At 44.9% G+C, this 17,483-nt stretch overlaps 1 protein-coding gene across 3 annotated transcripts in view; it reads left to right on the top strand.

Moving 5' to 3' along the window:
• Window positions 1-17,483, top strand: part of kank3 (KN motif and ankyrin repeat domains 3) — a 43,231-nt gene that overhangs the window by 22,083 nt on the left and 3,665 nt on the right. Inside the window, exons 2-10 of one of the 3 annotated variants that reach the window (XM_086263125.1) lie at window positions 7,187-7,242; window positions 7,775-7,859; window positions 8,580-10,379; window positions 11,150-11,252; window positions 11,423-11,647; window positions 11,787-11,877; window positions 12,291-12,510; window positions 14,440-14,586; window positions 16,028-16,224. In XM_086263125.1, coding sequence (XP_086119251.1) covers window positions 7,823-7,859; window positions 8,580-10,379; window positions 11,150-11,252; window positions 11,423-11,647; window positions 11,787-11,877; window positions 12,291-12,510; window positions 14,440-14,586; window positions 16,028-16,224 — 2,820 coding nt within the window. In that variant the 5' untranslated portion in view covers window positions 7,187-7,242; window positions 7,775-7,822. Of the gene's footprint in view, window positions 1-7,186; window positions 7,243-7,770; window positions 7,860-8,579; window positions 10,380-11,149; window positions 11,253-11,422; window positions 11,648-11,786; window positions 11,878-12,290; window positions 12,511-14,439; window positions 14,587-16,027; window positions 16,225-17,483 lie in introns of all 3 variants that reach the window. The other 2 variants (XM_086263124.1, XM_086263126.1) reach the window with 2 other exon arrangements.

The raw sequence follows: 17,483 nt of genomic DNA, 5'->3' as shown, positions 1-17,483 counted from the left end.
TGTAGAGGGAAGGAATGCAGCTTCTTTCTGCAGTCTGTAATTTGCTGTCATCAAATCAGAGAGAAAAACAGCAACACATGAGAGGAGCCGAGGGAAGTGTGTGTGTGTGTGTGTGTGTAAGTGTGTGTGTGTGTGTGTGTGTGTGTGTGTGTGTGTGTGTCTTGTGGATAGCTGGGGGTGAGAAGAAGGGAAAAGTCATGTGAGAAGGGTTAAGATGAGGAAGACAAGAGCTGGGAAACGAAGAGGAGCAGGGAGGAAATGAAGGGAGCCGTGGAGGAAGAAGTGAGAAAGAGGAGACTTGCCCGTTGACTCTTGTTTTAACAATCTAATGAACTTGCAGCGCAATGGGTGACTCTCTTTAATGAGTAATGCCTCAGCATGTCTCAGCATTCAATGTGGTGTTGATTTTCGGGAGTAAAAGTCTCCTTTTTTTGTTTTTTACTTTCTGAATGGCGCCTCTTACAGCAGCTGCTTGTTTACAGTATTTTCTTCAGTTTGTTTTCTGTGTTGCTCCGTATGGTAAACAAATTATCTGAAGTGGAAGCATTTCTGAAGGAATTGTATTAACTTGGTTGCGTCACTAGTGTCAGCCTTGAACTGTTAAGCCAACAATTTAAGCATGGAAAACGCACTATTTTCAAGGAGTGTCCTTTCTTCTATTCAGCAAGTTGAAACAGCCCTACTGAACATGTAATCCAACAGCTTCACATTAGTAAATATGGACATAATACCACAGTCTGCAAGGAGGAGGAAAATATACAACACACAGCACTGCGACTCATACCTAACTGGATTCAATAACAACAGGCTAACTGAACCTTACTAAAGCAAACAACACTGAGACTCAATTTGTGAACTGCAGACAAGTGCTCAGACAAAAACTGTAGGTAGGATTACATGTTACTAAAAGTGACCGCTGAATCGAGATTTCTGTGACTTGTTTTTGAGCTCTGCTTAGCTTGTGTTTGGTTTTAAACAAAGCCAATACAAAAACTCAAAGTACTGCTCTCTGCTTTGGTCGAGGCCACATCTTTAAAAAGCTTTTGTGTGGCTTTTGTCCGATTGGCACAGACACTGCAGCGTTGTGTTTGCTGTGGTCTGGGAGTCAAATGTGGCTGAAACACTGAGGGGAACCTGAAGCCCGTACTACTTAGCCAGGTAACTTAAGAAGTTCATACATTAAAGTCTTTTGTTTTTTCCTAACTTTTTTCTTTCTAGACTAAATATTATAACATATTACAGAGTTAGTTAATAATGTATAACAAAATAGCTCTAATAGATACAAATGGCTCTGCTTCTAAATATCCCAGTATATTGCACAAATTGGATATATATGTGGTTAACACTGAGGTGCCCCTCTTATCATGTGGTACTTTTTTTCCGTAGAGGATGTGTATACTTGTGCATTATATGGAGGAATTCTACGGGCAGGAATAATTTCCTGTGTCGTTCAGTGATGCATTTGGGTAATCTCGGTCTCTCACTGAACGCGCTCCTGTGATTGGCCAGCACGTCATGGAGTGGGTGGGAGGTGTTGTCCAGCATTGTCCTTATTTTTGACAACATCCACCTCTCTGACATCATCTCAAGGGAGTCCAGCTCCATCGCCACAGTTTGAGTCTGTTGGCATCTGCGACCCTCAACCTGCCACAACAGACTCTCAGAGAATCTTGAACATTGTCTGACAGATGTTAAGACGTCAGCTGCTTCAGAAAACAGAGTGTAGAGTGCAGTGGTGTTTATTGTCAATATGTACTCTGTTGTATTTATGAACCTCAAACAGGAAATTTGTTCATACTTGTCTACGGCGGGTCTGTAACCTCTGTACAGTCTATGAACTAACCTTCGTAAGTGACCAGCGTCATTGCCCACGTATATTGTACATGTTCATAACCATGCGGTTAGTTTAAATGCATTATATGCCTTACACTGAGGCGATGTTTGCTGATAAATGATCTCACTGACAGATTCAAAAACTGCGGGTTTCCAGGAATTCCCAGGAGGAATTGGTGGTGCTGAACAGGCCAATTACAGGAGTGGCGGGCTGCGTTGAGCCAATGCTGACGTGCTGCTGGTAGACCTGTCCATGTTTGTGACTGGTCAGATGCCAATGCCAAATTTCTTTCATGGCAATGAGCTTGCAGCTAGATTAACAAACCCTGGGTTAACTATTGATAACCGCTTTCGTGTGACCGCTTAGCCTGATTGTGGATGTTGGGGAAAGTGAAGCCTGATAAGGGAAAAAAAAAAAGATATCCCGGGTATGTTGAACTTGCTTTGTAGTACAGGACCCAAAGCAGTGGGTGATATGAAACGTTTATCAGTACTGCATTCTTTCTTCTCTTTGCACTGAAGGTTCTTACTATCAAGTCCGAGACAACAACTTCTGACAAGATTTGGAATAGTTAGTCAGCAGCCTGTGTGAATGTTTACGGGCTTTTCTTTGACAGTAAAAGGTGTATGTGTGTGTGTGCGTGTATGTGTTATAGTCTGAGCTGTCAGATGATGTGTGTGTGTGTGTGTTTATAGGTTATCAGCAGTCTGCCAGCTAGAAGGACGACTGGCGTGCTTCAACAGCGTGTGTTAGGAATGTGCTTGAGGCTACTGAAAAACATCTGTGTGTGTGTGTTTGTGCATGGCTACAACAGTGTGTGTTGTAAACTAAATGAATGACTACGTGTATTCTAAAGTTTTGATTGTGTGTGTGGGTCAGGTTGCTGTATTCAACTTCCTGTATCCAGTCTTTGCTTTAAATCTGAAACACACCAAAACAAGGTTTGTGCCAGTAACACTGACCATCTCAGACGCCAGCCACTATCACCTGTGATAGTGGCATGTGCGTCAGTGCCGTTAGACATAAACACTGTGACAAAGTGGGATTACATGACTTACTTCTCACTTCTCTAAGAGCGAGGAAGCAAAGGTGTATCCAATGTGCACGTCTTTTGATGTGTTTTTATGTATATGCTGCGCCTCAACATCCATCCATCCATCCATCCATCCTCATCCGCTTTGTCCGGGGCCGGGTCGCGGGGGCAGCAGCCTAAGCAAAGAGGCCCAGACCTCCCTCTCCCCAGCCACCTCCTCCAGCTTATCCGGGGGAATACCAAGGCGTTCCCAGGCCAGCCGAGAGATATAATCTCTCCAGCGTGTCCTGGGTCTGCCCCGGGGCCTCCTCCCGGTGGGACATGCCTGGAACACCTCACCCAGGAGGCGCCCAGGGGGCATCCTTGTCAGATGCCCGTACCACCTCAGCTGGCTCCTTTCGATGTGGAGCAGCAGCTGCTCTACTCTGAGCCCCTCCCGGATGGCCGAACTTCTCACCCTATCTCTAAGGGAGAGGCCAGCCACCCTTCGGAGGAAGCTCATTTCTGCCGCTTGTATCCGCGATCTCGTTCTTTCGGTCACTACCCACAGCTCGTGGCCATAGGTGAGGGTAGGGACGTAGATCGACCGGTAAATTGAGAGCTTCGCTTTTACACTCAGCTCCCTCTTCACCACGACGGACCGGTGCAGCGTCCGCATTACTGCAGCTGCAGCCCCAATCCGTCTGTCGATCTCCGGCTCCCTTCTCCCATCACTCGCGAACAAGACCCCGAGATACTTGAACTCCTCCACTTGGGGCAGGAACTCATTCCCGACCCGGAGTGGGCACTCCACCCTTTTCCGGCTGAGAACCATGGCCTCAGATTTGGAGGTGCTGATCCTCATTCCCGCTGCTTCACACTCGGCTGCGAACCGTTCCAGTGCGAGCTGGAGGCCCTCACCCGATGAAGCCAACAGAACCACATCATCTGCAAAAATCAGAGATGAGATTCTGAGGCCACCAAAGCGAAAGCCCTCCGCCACTTGGCTGCGCCTAGAAATCCTGTCCATAAAAATTATGAACAGAACCGGAGACAAAGGGCAGCCCTGGCGGAGCCCATCACCCACCGGGAACGAGTCCGACTTATTGCCGGCAATGCGAACCAAGCTCTTGCAACGGTTGTATAGGGATCGAATGGCCCGTAGCAATGGGCCAGACTCCCCATATTCCCGCAACACCTCCCACAGGACACCCCGAGGGACACGGTCGAATGCCTTCTCCAAGTCCACAAAACACATGTAGACTGGTTGGGCAAACTCCCATGCACCCTCAAGTATCCTGGAGAGGATAAAGAGCTGGTCCAGTGTTCCGCGACCAGGACGAAAACCGCATTGTTCCTCCTGTATCCGAGGTTCGACTAACGGACGAACTCTCCTTTCCAGCACCCTGGCATAGACTTTCCCAGGGAGGCTGAGGAGTGTGATCCCCCTGTAGTTGGAACACACCCTCCGGTCCCCTTTCTTAAAGATGGGGACCACCACCCCGGTCTGCCAGTCCACAGGTACTGCCCCTGATCTCCACGCAACATTGCAGAGGCGTGTCAACCAGGACAGCCCTACAACGTCCAGAGCCTTCAGGAACTCGGGGCGGACCTCATCAACACCAGGGGCTCTGCCACCAAGGAGTTGTTTAACTGCCTCAGTGACCTCGCCCCCGGAAATTGGCGGGTCATTCCCCTCATCCCCAGACTCTGCTTCCTCCTCGGAAGACGTGTCAGTGGGATTAAGGAGGTCCTCAAAGTATTCCTTCCACCGCTTGACAATTTTCTCAGTCGACGTCAGCAGCGCTCCGCCAGCACTATACACAGTGCAGGTAGAACACCGCTTTCCCCTCCTGAGACGTCTGACGGTTTGCCAGAATCTCTTCGAGGCAGTCCGAAAGTCTTTTTCCATGGCCTCTCCGAACTCCTCCCACACCCGAGTTTTTGCTTCAGCCACTGCCCGAGCCGCATTCCTCTTGGCCTGTCGATACCTGTCGGCTGCCTCCGGAGTCCCACAGGCTAACCAAGCCCGATAGGACTCCTTCTTCAGCCTAGTGGCTCCCTTCACCTCTGGTGTCCACCATTTGGTTCGGGGATTACCACCACGGCAGGCACCAACCACCTTGCGGCCGCAGCTCAATGCAGCAGCTTCGGCAATGGAGACGCTGAACATGGTCCATTCGGACTCAATGTCCCCAGTCTCCCTCGGAATGCTGTTGAAGCTCTGCCGGAGGTGTGCGTTGAAGATCTCGCAGACTGGGGCCTCTGCTAGACGTTCCCAGCACACCCTCACTACGCGTTTAGGTGCACCAGGTCTGTCCAGCGTCTTCCCCCGCCACCTGATCCAACTCACCACCAGGTGGTGATCAGTTGATAGCTCAGCCCCTCTCTTTACCCGAGTGTCCTGAACATATGGTCGCAGGTCTGCTGATACGATTACAAAATCAATCATCGACCTACGGCCTAGAGCGTCCTGGTGCCACGTGCACTTATGGACACTCTTATGTTCGAACAGGGTGTTCGTTATGGCCAAACTGTGATTAGCACAGAAGTCCAATAACAGAGCACCGCTCGGGTTCAGATCAGGGAGGCCGTTCCTCCCAATCACGCCCCTCCAGGTCTCGCTGTCGTTACCCACGTGAGCATTGAAGTCTCCCAGCAGGACAACAGAGTCTCCAGGTGGAGCACCCTCCAGCACCCCCCCCCCCCAGGGACTCTAAGAAGGCTGGGTACTCTGAACTGCCACTCGGCGCATAAGCGCAGATGACAGTCAGGGCCCGTTCCCCGACCCTAAGGCGCAGGGAACAAACCCTCTCGTCCACCAGGAAAAACCCCAACGTACCGGCAGCAAGCCGAGGGGATATTAGGATACCCACCCCAGCCCGCCGCCTCTCACCAAGGGCAACTCCAGACTGAGACAGAGTCCAGCCCCTCTCCAGGAGACTGGTTCCAGAGCCCAAGCCATGTGTAGAGGTGAGCCCGACTATATCTAGCCGGTACCTCTCAACCTCACGCACTAACTCAGGCTCCTTCCCCACCAGAGAGGTGACATTCCATGTCCCTACCTCAACATGTCATAGTTTATTCATGCAGTAGCACAGTGAGATGCAATATAATGGATCATCTGATTGGTGTAAATTTAACACTGTAGATTGGGCAGGCCAATTTAGTGCAACATGTTGTAGGTAATAACGATGCAAGTAGGTAAATGGTCTGAGAAGCAACGTATACACCGATGCATTAGGTTTAAAAAAAAAAAAAAAAGTAAATATTAAAAGTAATAACAGTAATACAGCCATTGGTAATTATTAACTTACTAATCTAACAGCGTTATATGTAAAACTTTCACCAGGCTATTAGTGATTGTAATCCATCTATGTATGAATGATGGGCAACAAACTTTGACATTTTCATACCAGTGTGAAGGCTCCCAGCTTTGATTTCATTTCATTTATATGGCAGAAACACTGCTAACTGATCAACAATTAAAAAAAAAAAACAACTAAATGGATGGATAAATAAAATTCATGAACGAACAAAGAGATGCAAGTGAAGGAAGTGAGGGGACATGTTGGTGTATTAAAAAACAATCGTAGACATGGACTCAATGCCGGCCTCAACTGTTTGACATTAACTCATCAGACTGTAATCAGAGTTGGCTTTCTCCACAGAACAACTTTTGAATTTTATAATAGTTTATTGTTTTGTGTAAAATCTCTCATTTCTGTGCGCATCAGTTGGTGGTGAGCTTAGCCGGTTTCTAGTCTAAAAGCGAACTCTTTCTGCAATGCAAATTCTTATTGCATCACTAATTATCTCTTTGTTTGAAATGAACGTTTTTCTTTTTGCCTTGACTATTTATTGGTGGGAAGTAGCAACATCCTGTAGCATTGTAGTGACAGAGTGAGCCAAACAACTCGAGGCTTGAAAACAAAAAATCCACTTCCTGTATGGCATTCCTGCTCTTTCTGTCTCCTTTCCTGTCTGCTTCACTGTCCTATTCAGCAAGAAAGGTTGAAATGCCCAAAAACAAACCAAAAAGAAAATACCTGCGAGAGAGTGCATTCTGATCTGTATCATAGCAGTGTTTGTGTGGTAGATTAACAGGAAAAAAGACAAAGCTGTAGAACAGCTTCCTCGGTATTGACCCACCATTTTTCCCAGTATGCTCTCACTGAAGGTTGTGTGTGGCATTTGGTCACTGTAAAAGCCAGATGTGATGATTCACATCATTTTCATCTTCAGCAAACTGATACAGAAATGTTGACTCATCAGTTTATTCAGTTCTCCTCTGTTGTGACAGAAGTTGTTTATGATGATAATTGATGTCTGTCTCACAGGGCTGTGTGAAGCAGGGAGGACGAACGACCTGAGCTCCAGCTGCATGAATTAATCAGTGAGTGGCTGACAGAGATTAACCTCTTTAACACACTGTTTTAAGCTTCACTTTTTTGTTTTTCCTTTGTAATTGGTGTCCAAAATTCAGAGTTTTCCACATGCTGTTTGGACCTAGGAGCTTTTCTGCAGCACAGGAAGCATTTTATATTTCCCGAGGAAGAATCAGTTAGTAACAGCAGAGACAGCTACTGTGGCTAAACAAAGAAACCTCTCTTAAAAAGGCTGACTAACAGCAACTAACTACGAGATGGGTTTAACTGAATTAGTTAAAGTGAAAGACGGGGATTCGCAATCTTTTGAATTCAGTCACAGGTTGTTACACGTTCTTACAACTCATAAAAGACGATCCTCTGCGCTTGGTCTAAAAATTTTACCAATTAAGAAAAAAAACAAAACATGGGAAAGTCTAAATTCTACTTGCAGAAACTTACTTCTGCAATACTTTATAGCTTCCTTTATTTCCACTGGTCTTGGTTCAAGGTCATCTATAACAAATGCATTCATGTTGATCTGTTTTTTCTTTAAGCCAGGTGTTGATTCAAAGCTGTGTGCGTGCTGAAAGGTCCTCGTCCTGAAAAATGACTCAGTCTGTGCAAGTTAACCCAAAGCTGCCTGGTAAGAAACTCCATAAAGAAGTCTCTGTTATTGAAATTAAAGCTTACTGTCAAATGTAATTGTGTGTCCTGAATATTTCTGTTCGTTACGCCTAGAGATGAGGTTTGGGGTTTGCAACATGTAGTTTTAGAAATGTATCAAGTAATTTGTTTTGACCTGACAGGACGGTGATGAACTAACCACTTTTAGATAATTAAGATGATATCAGAGTATCTGAGTTTGATCCATCTTTAAGACACCTAAATCAACTACAGTTGATAATGAAATAACGCTGAAAGTGTTAACCTTTGCCAATGCTGAAGCCAAAAAATTAGACATGGCTTTTTTTTCTCCTTTTCTTTCTTTTTTTTTTTCTTTTTGGCAAATACAACAGGAGTGCCTTTTGTTTCCTGTAAAGGTGTAATATTTTGATGATAGCCTGAGGGGTTTTAAATCTGTTAGTTATATGATGACACAGTGCTTTACAATCACACTCCTGGTTTGTTTATATAACTGTTGATCATGCATGCCAGGATGATAAGGAAGTCGGTGAGGAAGCAGCTGGCAAAGACGGATATAGACAAAGGAAATAAACACATGCACATGTTTAAAAAGGAAACGCAATTCAACTCATTGCCAGGTCTCACTGAAATCAAATGTAACTTCTGTTTATAGAGATGCCCTCTGGAATTTCTTAAGTACCGATCACGTGTTGTCCATAACATGTCTTTCCCCTTTCAGATCTAGGCTCGCCTTTCCATTACCCCAGTCAAGAGGAAGCAGATCAGCAAGCTTCTTACTCTGTCCAGACTCCGTATGGATTTCAGCTGGATCTAGACTTTCTTAAATATGTAGAAGAGATAGAAAGTGGGCACAACCTCCGTCGTGCACCCATCAGTTCTCGACGCTCTGGTCGGGGGCTAAAACTCTCCCAGAGGAGTCCGGGTGTGGGGGGGCGTACCAGTGGCTGGACGTCCACTGAGTCGCTCTCATCCCCGGTCAGCGAAGATGGCAGAGCTCCACCGCCACCACCGCCTCGTAACAGACTTGGGTCAGCTCCCTGCGAGACAGTCTCCCTTTCCCCTGTAACTTTTCTCAACGTTCCTCCGCTATCTGCTGGGGCAAAAGTGCCACCGCCTCCACCACAACGTAACCCCAGAGTTGAGCGGACTCTCCTGGAAACCAGCCGGAGGCTACAGCAGGAACAAACCCACCAGAACCAAAATGGCGCCCGCTTCCAGCTTGCAGATCCTCCCAAACTGCTCTTACCCTCTCCAGCCATGCAGTCTCTGCAAAGTAGTTGGACCAAACCCAGTCCTCAGACCTCTGGGCGCAGCACTCCAGCTGCTGGCACCACTGTGACCCCAATCCCACCCAGCCAACTGCAAACAGTTAGAGAGCAAATGGCAACAGCCTTGAAGCAGCTGAAGGAGATGGAAGAAAGGGTAAAAGGTGTTCCTGCACTTGAGAAAGAAGTGGCCAAGCTTCGTGCAGAGAAAGATATGCTCTTGTTAGCACTGCAGGAGAAGAAGGCAGCCATGGACTTGGCCCAACAGAAGCAACAGTTTACAGAGACATCCACCCAAACCGTAGAGATCCTCCAAACTGAACACAGTCGATTGACTTCACCGACCTCGACTGGACACAAAGGCTTTGTAAAATCTGGTGAGCTGAAAAGGCTGACAGAAAAGTTTGAAGGGAAAGAGGACAAACCCCTGAAACTGTCAAGTAAGACTTTAGTAAACGCCCCTGAAAAAACAGTCATTCAGAAGAAGTCAGTGGCTGTAGGGGACGACATGCCGATGGCCTCAGTTGTTTTATACTACAGAGATGGTGTAAAAGATGCATGTGAGGGCACCAGAGTGAATGTTTGTGAGAAATGCACAGAAACAGAACCCCCCCTGGTTCAGGAGGAGGGAATACAAACCAGAGTGGAGACAGAAGAGGCTGAGGTTTGGGTCATGGAGTCACTACTTGGCCTGACCACAGAAGCACAGCGGGAGATAGACACCTTACAGGACACCATTAAATTCCAACAAGAGTCCATTGTGGCTCTAGAGGATCGGTTGAGTGTTGCAGATAAAGACCTTGGAGTTCTTAGAGCGAAGATGGAGGAAAACATCTCCAAAATCACATTTGAGAAGGGGGTTCTTGTCAAACCTGTCATGACAAATGCCCAAGTAGAAACGCTAACTTCTGCATTAAAGCACACTGCAGTTTCTTGTCATCCGGAGGTGGCCGATGCATGTGTAGGTGAAGACGCAGAGTCAGATCAAAGTGAACAAAGCACTCAGACCGATGCATTAGAGACACTAGAAGAACGAGCTCCGGCTGCTCCGGTTGTACTCGTTAGCACCGGGTGTCAATGGGAGAACTTAAGCGAGGAAAAGACTGAAGAGCAAAAAGTTACTGTACCAAAGAGGAGACAGCTGACTATTGCTGAATACAAGGTCTCACCAGAAGAAGAAGAAGTAGTTGGAAAGGTTAAGAATGAAGGAGGAGATGAAAAAGAGAAGACTGCAGCCAGCAGCACCAAGACAGGTAAGTACTGTTTGGCTTTGCTGCTGATTTTATGAGCTGGGGTCAAATATTGGCTTGCAGTTAACATTAAGGATGCATGGATCCAACTTTGCCCAGTTCTGATTCGATCCAGACATCCTAACTTAAACCCAGTGATGCAGTAATGACCTGTAATTATCACTGTTAGAACGAGGCTGAATCATTTATGTGCAAGGCAATGTCAGGCTCAGCATTACGAATTATTTAATAAGATAATAAGTAACAAAAATAATAAATTCCCATTAGCAGTATTAATTTTGATTTTAGTTTAAGTCATAATTTAGGCATCTAAATTCTTTTAGTTGAAAGTCGACACAAGATCATAGGACACACTTGCTACATGCAACATACCGATAGTGAGAGCGAGAGAAGGCGCTCTGTTGTCAGTACTCAGTTTTTCAGCGCTCAGTTTTTCAGCTCACTTGATCACAATTTGCAGTTAAATTTAAAAACTCCTGCAAACATACAAATAAAGGTTGTTTGGATGGCTTGAGTCAGTTGGCTTCAAGCACTTGTTGCTTTTCTGCTAGCCTCTTTCAGGCTATGTTAGCTTAGCGAGTGTGCTGCTAGTGGGAGATGTAGTACTGAACTGAATGGCTCATCTGTGGATTGGTTGTCATCACTAATGCTGATTGACTGCAGCCTAACTGTGCTGCCTGCATCTCTCATTGAACCTTCTGCTTGTGTGTGAGACACGTTCTGCTCATGCACAAGCATTTTCACTATTTTCCCCCCCTCTTTTATGGCAACAGGTTTGCTGAAATCAATCATGAAGAGGAAAGACGGGAATAACGCAGGGGAGAATCGCAGCAGCAGCAAGAAGAGCCTGCAGTTTGTTGGTATTCTAAATGGAGGGTGAGTTACTGTAATGTGAAACCAAATTTTTATTTTTACCTCTGCAAAAGTAAAATAAGTGGCGACAAGTAGTCTCGAGGAGGGAAATGACACTTTGACCAGGTGACAGGTTTAACAAATGAGAAATAAAGAGCCAGAGATGAGACTTTTGAGATATTTGGCTCTTCCAGGTATGAATCAACATCCAGTGAAGAAGAGGAGGAAGAAGAGGAGGAAGATGGGAGTTCTTCTGGAGAAAGTGTCGAAGGCGAGTGCTTGGACAGCACTGAAGAAGATGAGGCAGCTTTGGAGGAAGAAACGTCAGAGGAGGAGAGAAACGTTAACCTGGATGAGAGTGACACTGATGAGGAAACGCTGAGAGCTGCAAATTATTCATCTGATGGTGTGAAAGAAAAGTGGGTTGTTATGAAAATGAAAGTAAATGTAGTTTTGTTGACTTAGAGTGTAATCTATGGAGGGAACAAAAGGCCTTATCCTCTAAATGCGATTTTATTTCTGTGTTTCAACTTCACACATTTGTCTGCTTTGTCACAGATTTGAGTTGAGCTCAAAAATGCGAGAAGCCTGTCTCATTCTGAAGAACCACCTAAACGATGACCTCAAAACACTGAAGAGTAAGGAAGTGGTGCGTCCCTGCTTTCCTCTTTTTCAATTTTACCTCCAGGGGACACACGTAACGCTTTCGCCTGCAGTGAGGCAATATTTAATCATGCAAAAGTGTTTAAAATCAAACTTTTTGCTCCTTCTCTTGATTATATAGCAAAAATATTCTGAGAAAGTGCCAAATGTCTCTTGAATTAGTGATTCATGACTGCCTGGTAGGAACTCTGGGGGGTAAACTGTTAACCTCATCACTGCTAAAGTGTGCCTTGTAGAAAAACAGCCATCATGTAAAGAAAAACTCATTCACTGGGTCTAACTGGCTACTAAAAACTTGAGACAAAAGCAGTTTTGCTTGTGTCTATGCTGTATGCCGATCTACTTCAGGCACTTGTCTGCAGTTTATAAGTATATATCACTTCCCGTCCTCACCTCCAGCTCTCCAGCACACACACTGTCCAACTTGAGTGGTTTCGTATCTCCAGCGCGAAGATGGCTCAGCCGCCGCGGGTCTCTGACTACCTGATGGCGTTCTCCGAGGTGTCATCAATGCTGCTGGAGCACGTAGTCAACATGACAGATGGCAATGGGAATACAGCTCTTCACTACAGCGTCTCTCACTCTAACTTTGGTGTGGTGGAGCTGCTGCTGGACACAGGTTAGCAGTAGCTTTCAGAGAAGGATAATCCTGACTTGAATTTAATGTTTGCGCACTGTTACTATCTTGATTTGAGGTTTGATAAGATCAGGCAACATGTGGTTCTGTGTCCACTTTATGCTAGGCAGGATCAGCCGTTTTTGGTTTTTGGAGTTTATAATTCCTGTCGACCTTATCACCATGCCTCATGGGAAGAAAAACAAAAAACAGCACACACTTAATGTGCAGCCACAGGAAGTAAACAATGAACTGAAACCTGCTTTTTCAGTGAGTGTAGCACTATTAGGGGCGATCGTGGCTCAAGAGTTAGGAGTTCGCCTTGTAATCGGAAGGTTGCCGGTTTGAGCCCCGGCTCGGACAGTCTCGGTCGTTGTGTCCTTGGGCAAGACACTTCACCCGTTGCCTACTGGTGGTGGTCAGAGGGCCCGGTGGCGCCAGTGTCCGGCAGCCTCGCCTCTGTCAGTGCGCCCCAGGGTGGCTGTGGCTACAATGTAGCTTGCCATCACCAGTGTGTGAATGTGTGTGTGAATGGGTGGATGACTGGATATGTAAAGCGCTTTGGGGTCCTTAGGGACTAGTAAAAGCGCTATATAAATACAGGCCATTTACCATTTATCCTTTTGTTTAATAAACTAACAGTCAAGGAGAACTTTCTTGTTTGCACTGTGGGGCTGTGTATACATTTAAAATAATGAATGTTTGAGGCAGATATAAAGGGGAATTTAAAATGGACGGTAACGCTCATTTCTAGCTCCTTGTGTTTATTGCGCTAGAGTAGCTTTGCATGATTCATATCTCAAAATAGTTGTAAATGTTATACTGAACCTCAGGGACAGCCCTTCAGATCATCCAATGTATAACTCAAACTGATGGCGTGTGCACTGCAAGTGTTCAACTCTTCTCGCTTGAAGGCGAGCTTCCTTTACAACGCGCTTGCTTATGATTGGCTGGTCCTTGCAAACATTCTGTTTGGCAAAAATCATCTGGAGCAACCTTGAACATCTGGAGCCATCTGGCTGTAGCCATCTGGCCGACCCTGAGCCTGGGAGTGACGGCCTCCCAGGCTCAGGGAGGGGCAGCCATCTGCTGCGACTCCAACTGGCCCCTCCCTGAGCCTGGTTCTGCCGGAGGTTTCTTCCTGTTAAAAGGGAGTTTTTCCAACTGTCGCCAAAGTGCTTGCTCATAGGGGGTCATATGATTGTTGGGTTTTCTCTGTATGTATTATTGTAGGGTCTACCTTACAATATAAAGCGCCTTGAGTTGACTGTTGTTGTGATTTGGCGCTGTATAAATAAAACAGAACTGAATTAAACAGCAAGAGGGTGGGTTTGCTGTGCGCGCAGCCAGAGTTGACCCTCTTAAGAATATACCATCTCTACATAATCATGCAGAGCCAAGAGTATCAATAAATAAATAATACTGACAGTTGACAGCCTCCTAATAGATGGACCTGTGGTATCAATTTGAAAATCCTATGTTGTCTCGTTCTTGTTCTGAGTTATTGTGATCACAAAGTTGGTTACTTGCACACACCTAATTTTTTTTAAAGACTTTCACCATGTGTATATAGTCAAGTCAAGTCATCTTTATTTATATAGCACATTTAAAAGACATAAAGTCTCAGCCAAAGTGCTGATATACATGATCGAAATATAAGTTGAACATATTATGCTTTTCCTAATCTGATGATATCTTTTTAAAGAAACGATAATCAGAATACCACCACAGCAAAACTCGTTTTTACTCAGTCATGAGCAACAAATGTATTTAAAGCGCCATCTTTGGAATATATTGTTACTTTTTATACACTATTTACATAGTGACAGCATTTTCATTGGCATTTCAGTGTTATTCACTGGTCAACTAACCTAATACCTGCTGACGGTCCTGTCCTTACGCTTCAATAAGTGATAAGCATATCTCCTACAGGTGTGTGCTCTGTGGATAAGCAGAACAAGGCGGGCTACACAGCCATCATGTTGGCTGCTCTGTCAACTGTGAAGAAGGAGGAGGACATGGTTGTGGTCAAGAAGCTCTTCAGTCAGGGTAATGTCAACGCCAAGGCCAGCCAGGCAAGTCATCAGCAGTTCATCATCCAGCTCTTAAAGTGGACAAACATGCCACATGAATGTGCAGATATTTGGAAGCAGCCATTTCTTTCGTATGCTAGTAGCTTATATCCTGTATTTCTCATTTATTTTGTTCGTTTTATTTTGAAATTCCACAAGATTTGATGGGAACAATTTGTGGAAGAAAGTTTTAGTACTCATGTGACTTTAACATGCCAATACTAGTTATTTTTATAATAAAAACAACCTCAGCCCTGGAGAAATGCGAATGCGCAACATGTCTAGAAATGCACACAAAGAGCTTCTGTGAATGTGTAGTCGGCTCCATCAGCCAGAAGCGTGTTATCATTTAAATGTGGCAGTCTTGGCTCTGTGGGCTTGTTTTAATGAGTTTAGATGGATTTGAACACAAGAAACTGGAATAATAATAAAAAAAAACCATACAAAAAAGGGCAAACGTGAAGCAGCCAAATTGGATTTATAAAGCTTATTAACATTTAATAAATAAAAAATAATGTTATGAGTGAATTTGTTTTTAGACTACTGTAATTTCTTTATTCCCTGTTTATTTCGAGGTGGAGCTGTTTTATTGTAATAAACTACTATACTGCATTTAAATCTGGAAACCTGAGGTGTGATTGGGCATATCTCAGATTAGATTTAGCAAATGTGGAGCCTAACATGACACAGAAGCCACTCACGAGAACCCGTTGACTTGAAGTCTTCTTCATTCCCCGGCTGATCTAATCAGGCTGAGTAGTGTATGTGTTTTGACACAGCGCCTGATGGGTTTTTCCGCTGCCAAGTCATAGGACCGAATTTATAGCATCACTGTCTATAAAACCAATTACTGCTGCTTGTTATTGTTGCTGTGGGTAATTAAGCACGAGTCACGCAATGCAGTTTTCGGGTAAGGACTTCAGACTATATTTTTTTTCTATATTTACATTTTGGATCAGTTTTGTGCTTAATCAGACAGCCAGAAGACTTTTCTTGTATACTTATTGTAAAGCTGCCGTCTTGATTCTCAAGTACGGTGTGTATTGAGTTGTGCCAGCTTTCCTTGTAGCTGGACTTTAGGGAGACATCCTCCCTTTAAAAAAAAAAAATCAGCTCATAGATGGCAAAAATTAGCATTGTGTGACTGCACCTGCAAGTGACGATGCAAAATCAAATTATGTGTCTAGAATTTAATTTACTGCCTGCTACTGAGTAAACAGCTGTCTGTTATATGAGGAGTAGTAAATGAGTGAATGACCAAAAGTGCACGGTGCTCAAATGTGAGCGTTGTTTTTGGGCAGTAGCAGTAAAAGGAAACAGTGCACCATGCAGGAATGCCATTTATCCAAAAATAAAGCAGTCTGAAGTCTTCTGAACACTCAAGCTTTAAATGGCAGAAGCTTCCTCGTTAATCCAAATCATTTAAAATTCTTTACCTCTGCAGGCAGGCCAGACGGCATTAATGTTAGCAGTCAGCCACGGGCGTCAGGAGATGGTGCGGGCGCTGCTCGAGTGTGGAACCGATGTCAACGTGCAGGACGATGAGGGATCGACGGCTCTGATGTGTGCCAGTGAGCACGGCCGAACTGAGATTGTCAAACTGCTCCTGGAACAGCCCGGGTGCGACATATCCATTGTGGATAACGTAAGACTTCTACAATTTAAGCATTTGAACTAGCTCATGCAATGACAGAAACATGAGCCTAACACTGAAGCCAGCTGCCAAAAAACATCCAGGAGCTTTCTTCTCTGGGATTTGGCTTAATCTCTTCTCAGGAAACTGCTCGTCTGTGTAGTTTCCTTTTTTCTCTATTTCTTCTTAGAAAGCTGAGGTGTTACAATCAGATTAGACTAAAACGGATGCTGTACAGAGGAAACGCAGTGACTGGACCCCAGAGGAAAAAATTTAAAACACACTTGCAGATTTCAGACACAATGTCCTGCAGGCATTACACTGGTCCTCTGCATTTTTCACCACTTAACCCATAAAGAAATACAAAAATCTGGCAGCATTAAATGCTAACGCTAGCAAAGGTCTGCTCAACACTCCTGCTTTTCTCCCCACTTGTATGTTTTAAAGTGATTTTACAGTGGATTTCTGTAGATGCTTGAAGAGAAGCCAGACAGACAGATATTTGAGCATTAACATCTGTGCCAGAATGAGTTGGCCATTTGGTGCAAGCAGCTCCTGGTTTGTGTTTCAGTACAGCACAGCTGGACTGAGGGGGTGGAAGGAAAAGCCCCCACCTCCCCTCTCCGCTGAAAACACAAAACTGCGTGACAAAGTTTGACTGCAAGGCTGAGTGGATACAGTAACGACTGCAGAACCATTTTTACTTTCAGTTCACTTGTTATATTAAGCAGTATTGTTACTACAAACCCCATTTTCAAATGTTGGGACCATGTTTAAAATGTAAAGGGAAAGCAACGATTTGCAAATCTAACAAGCTCATATTAGAAAACATATCAAATGTCTAAAATGAGAAAATATATTGGCTCACTTTGAATTTCTTGGCACATTTTATGAAAGCTGGGACCTGGCCACGTTGACCGCTGTGCAGCATCCCCCAGTCTGCACATGTCTGGGAACTGAGGAGATGAAGCGAGTTCAACATACCCAGGGTAACTTCCGAAATCTGGATTCACTTACCCCAAAATCAGCAGTCAGGATAAACGGTCACATGAAGCTAGTTATCAACTTTCCCCTCTTTGTTCAAAAGAAAACGGTGGCGCTGCCAGCATCTGACCAATCACAAATAAGGATAAGTATACTGACAGCAGTGTGACTGGTTTTTAAAAAGGATCATAAAACCAAACAGACACTGACTGAAGGTAGCAAGACACTGTACTTTAAATTCTTTGGCCAACAAATAACTCCAAACTGACCATTTTGTCTTCCTGTAT

Source organism: Aulonocara sp. 'chitande type north' Nkhata Bay, linkage group LG15, assembly GCF_057382095.1.
Source record: "Aulonocara sp. 'chitande type north' Nkhata Bay isolate Kocher_YH1m ecotype deep benthic linkage group LG15, A_spYH_male_GT1.1, whole genome shotgun sequence".
Classification (NCBI taxonomy): Eukaryota; Metazoa; Chordata; class Actinopteri; order Cichliformes; family Cichlidae; genus Aulonocara; species Aulonocara sp. 'chitande type north' Nkhata Bay.
Note: the sequence above shows the minus strand (reverse complement) of the source record. Positions and strands in the feature narration are given on the sequence as shown.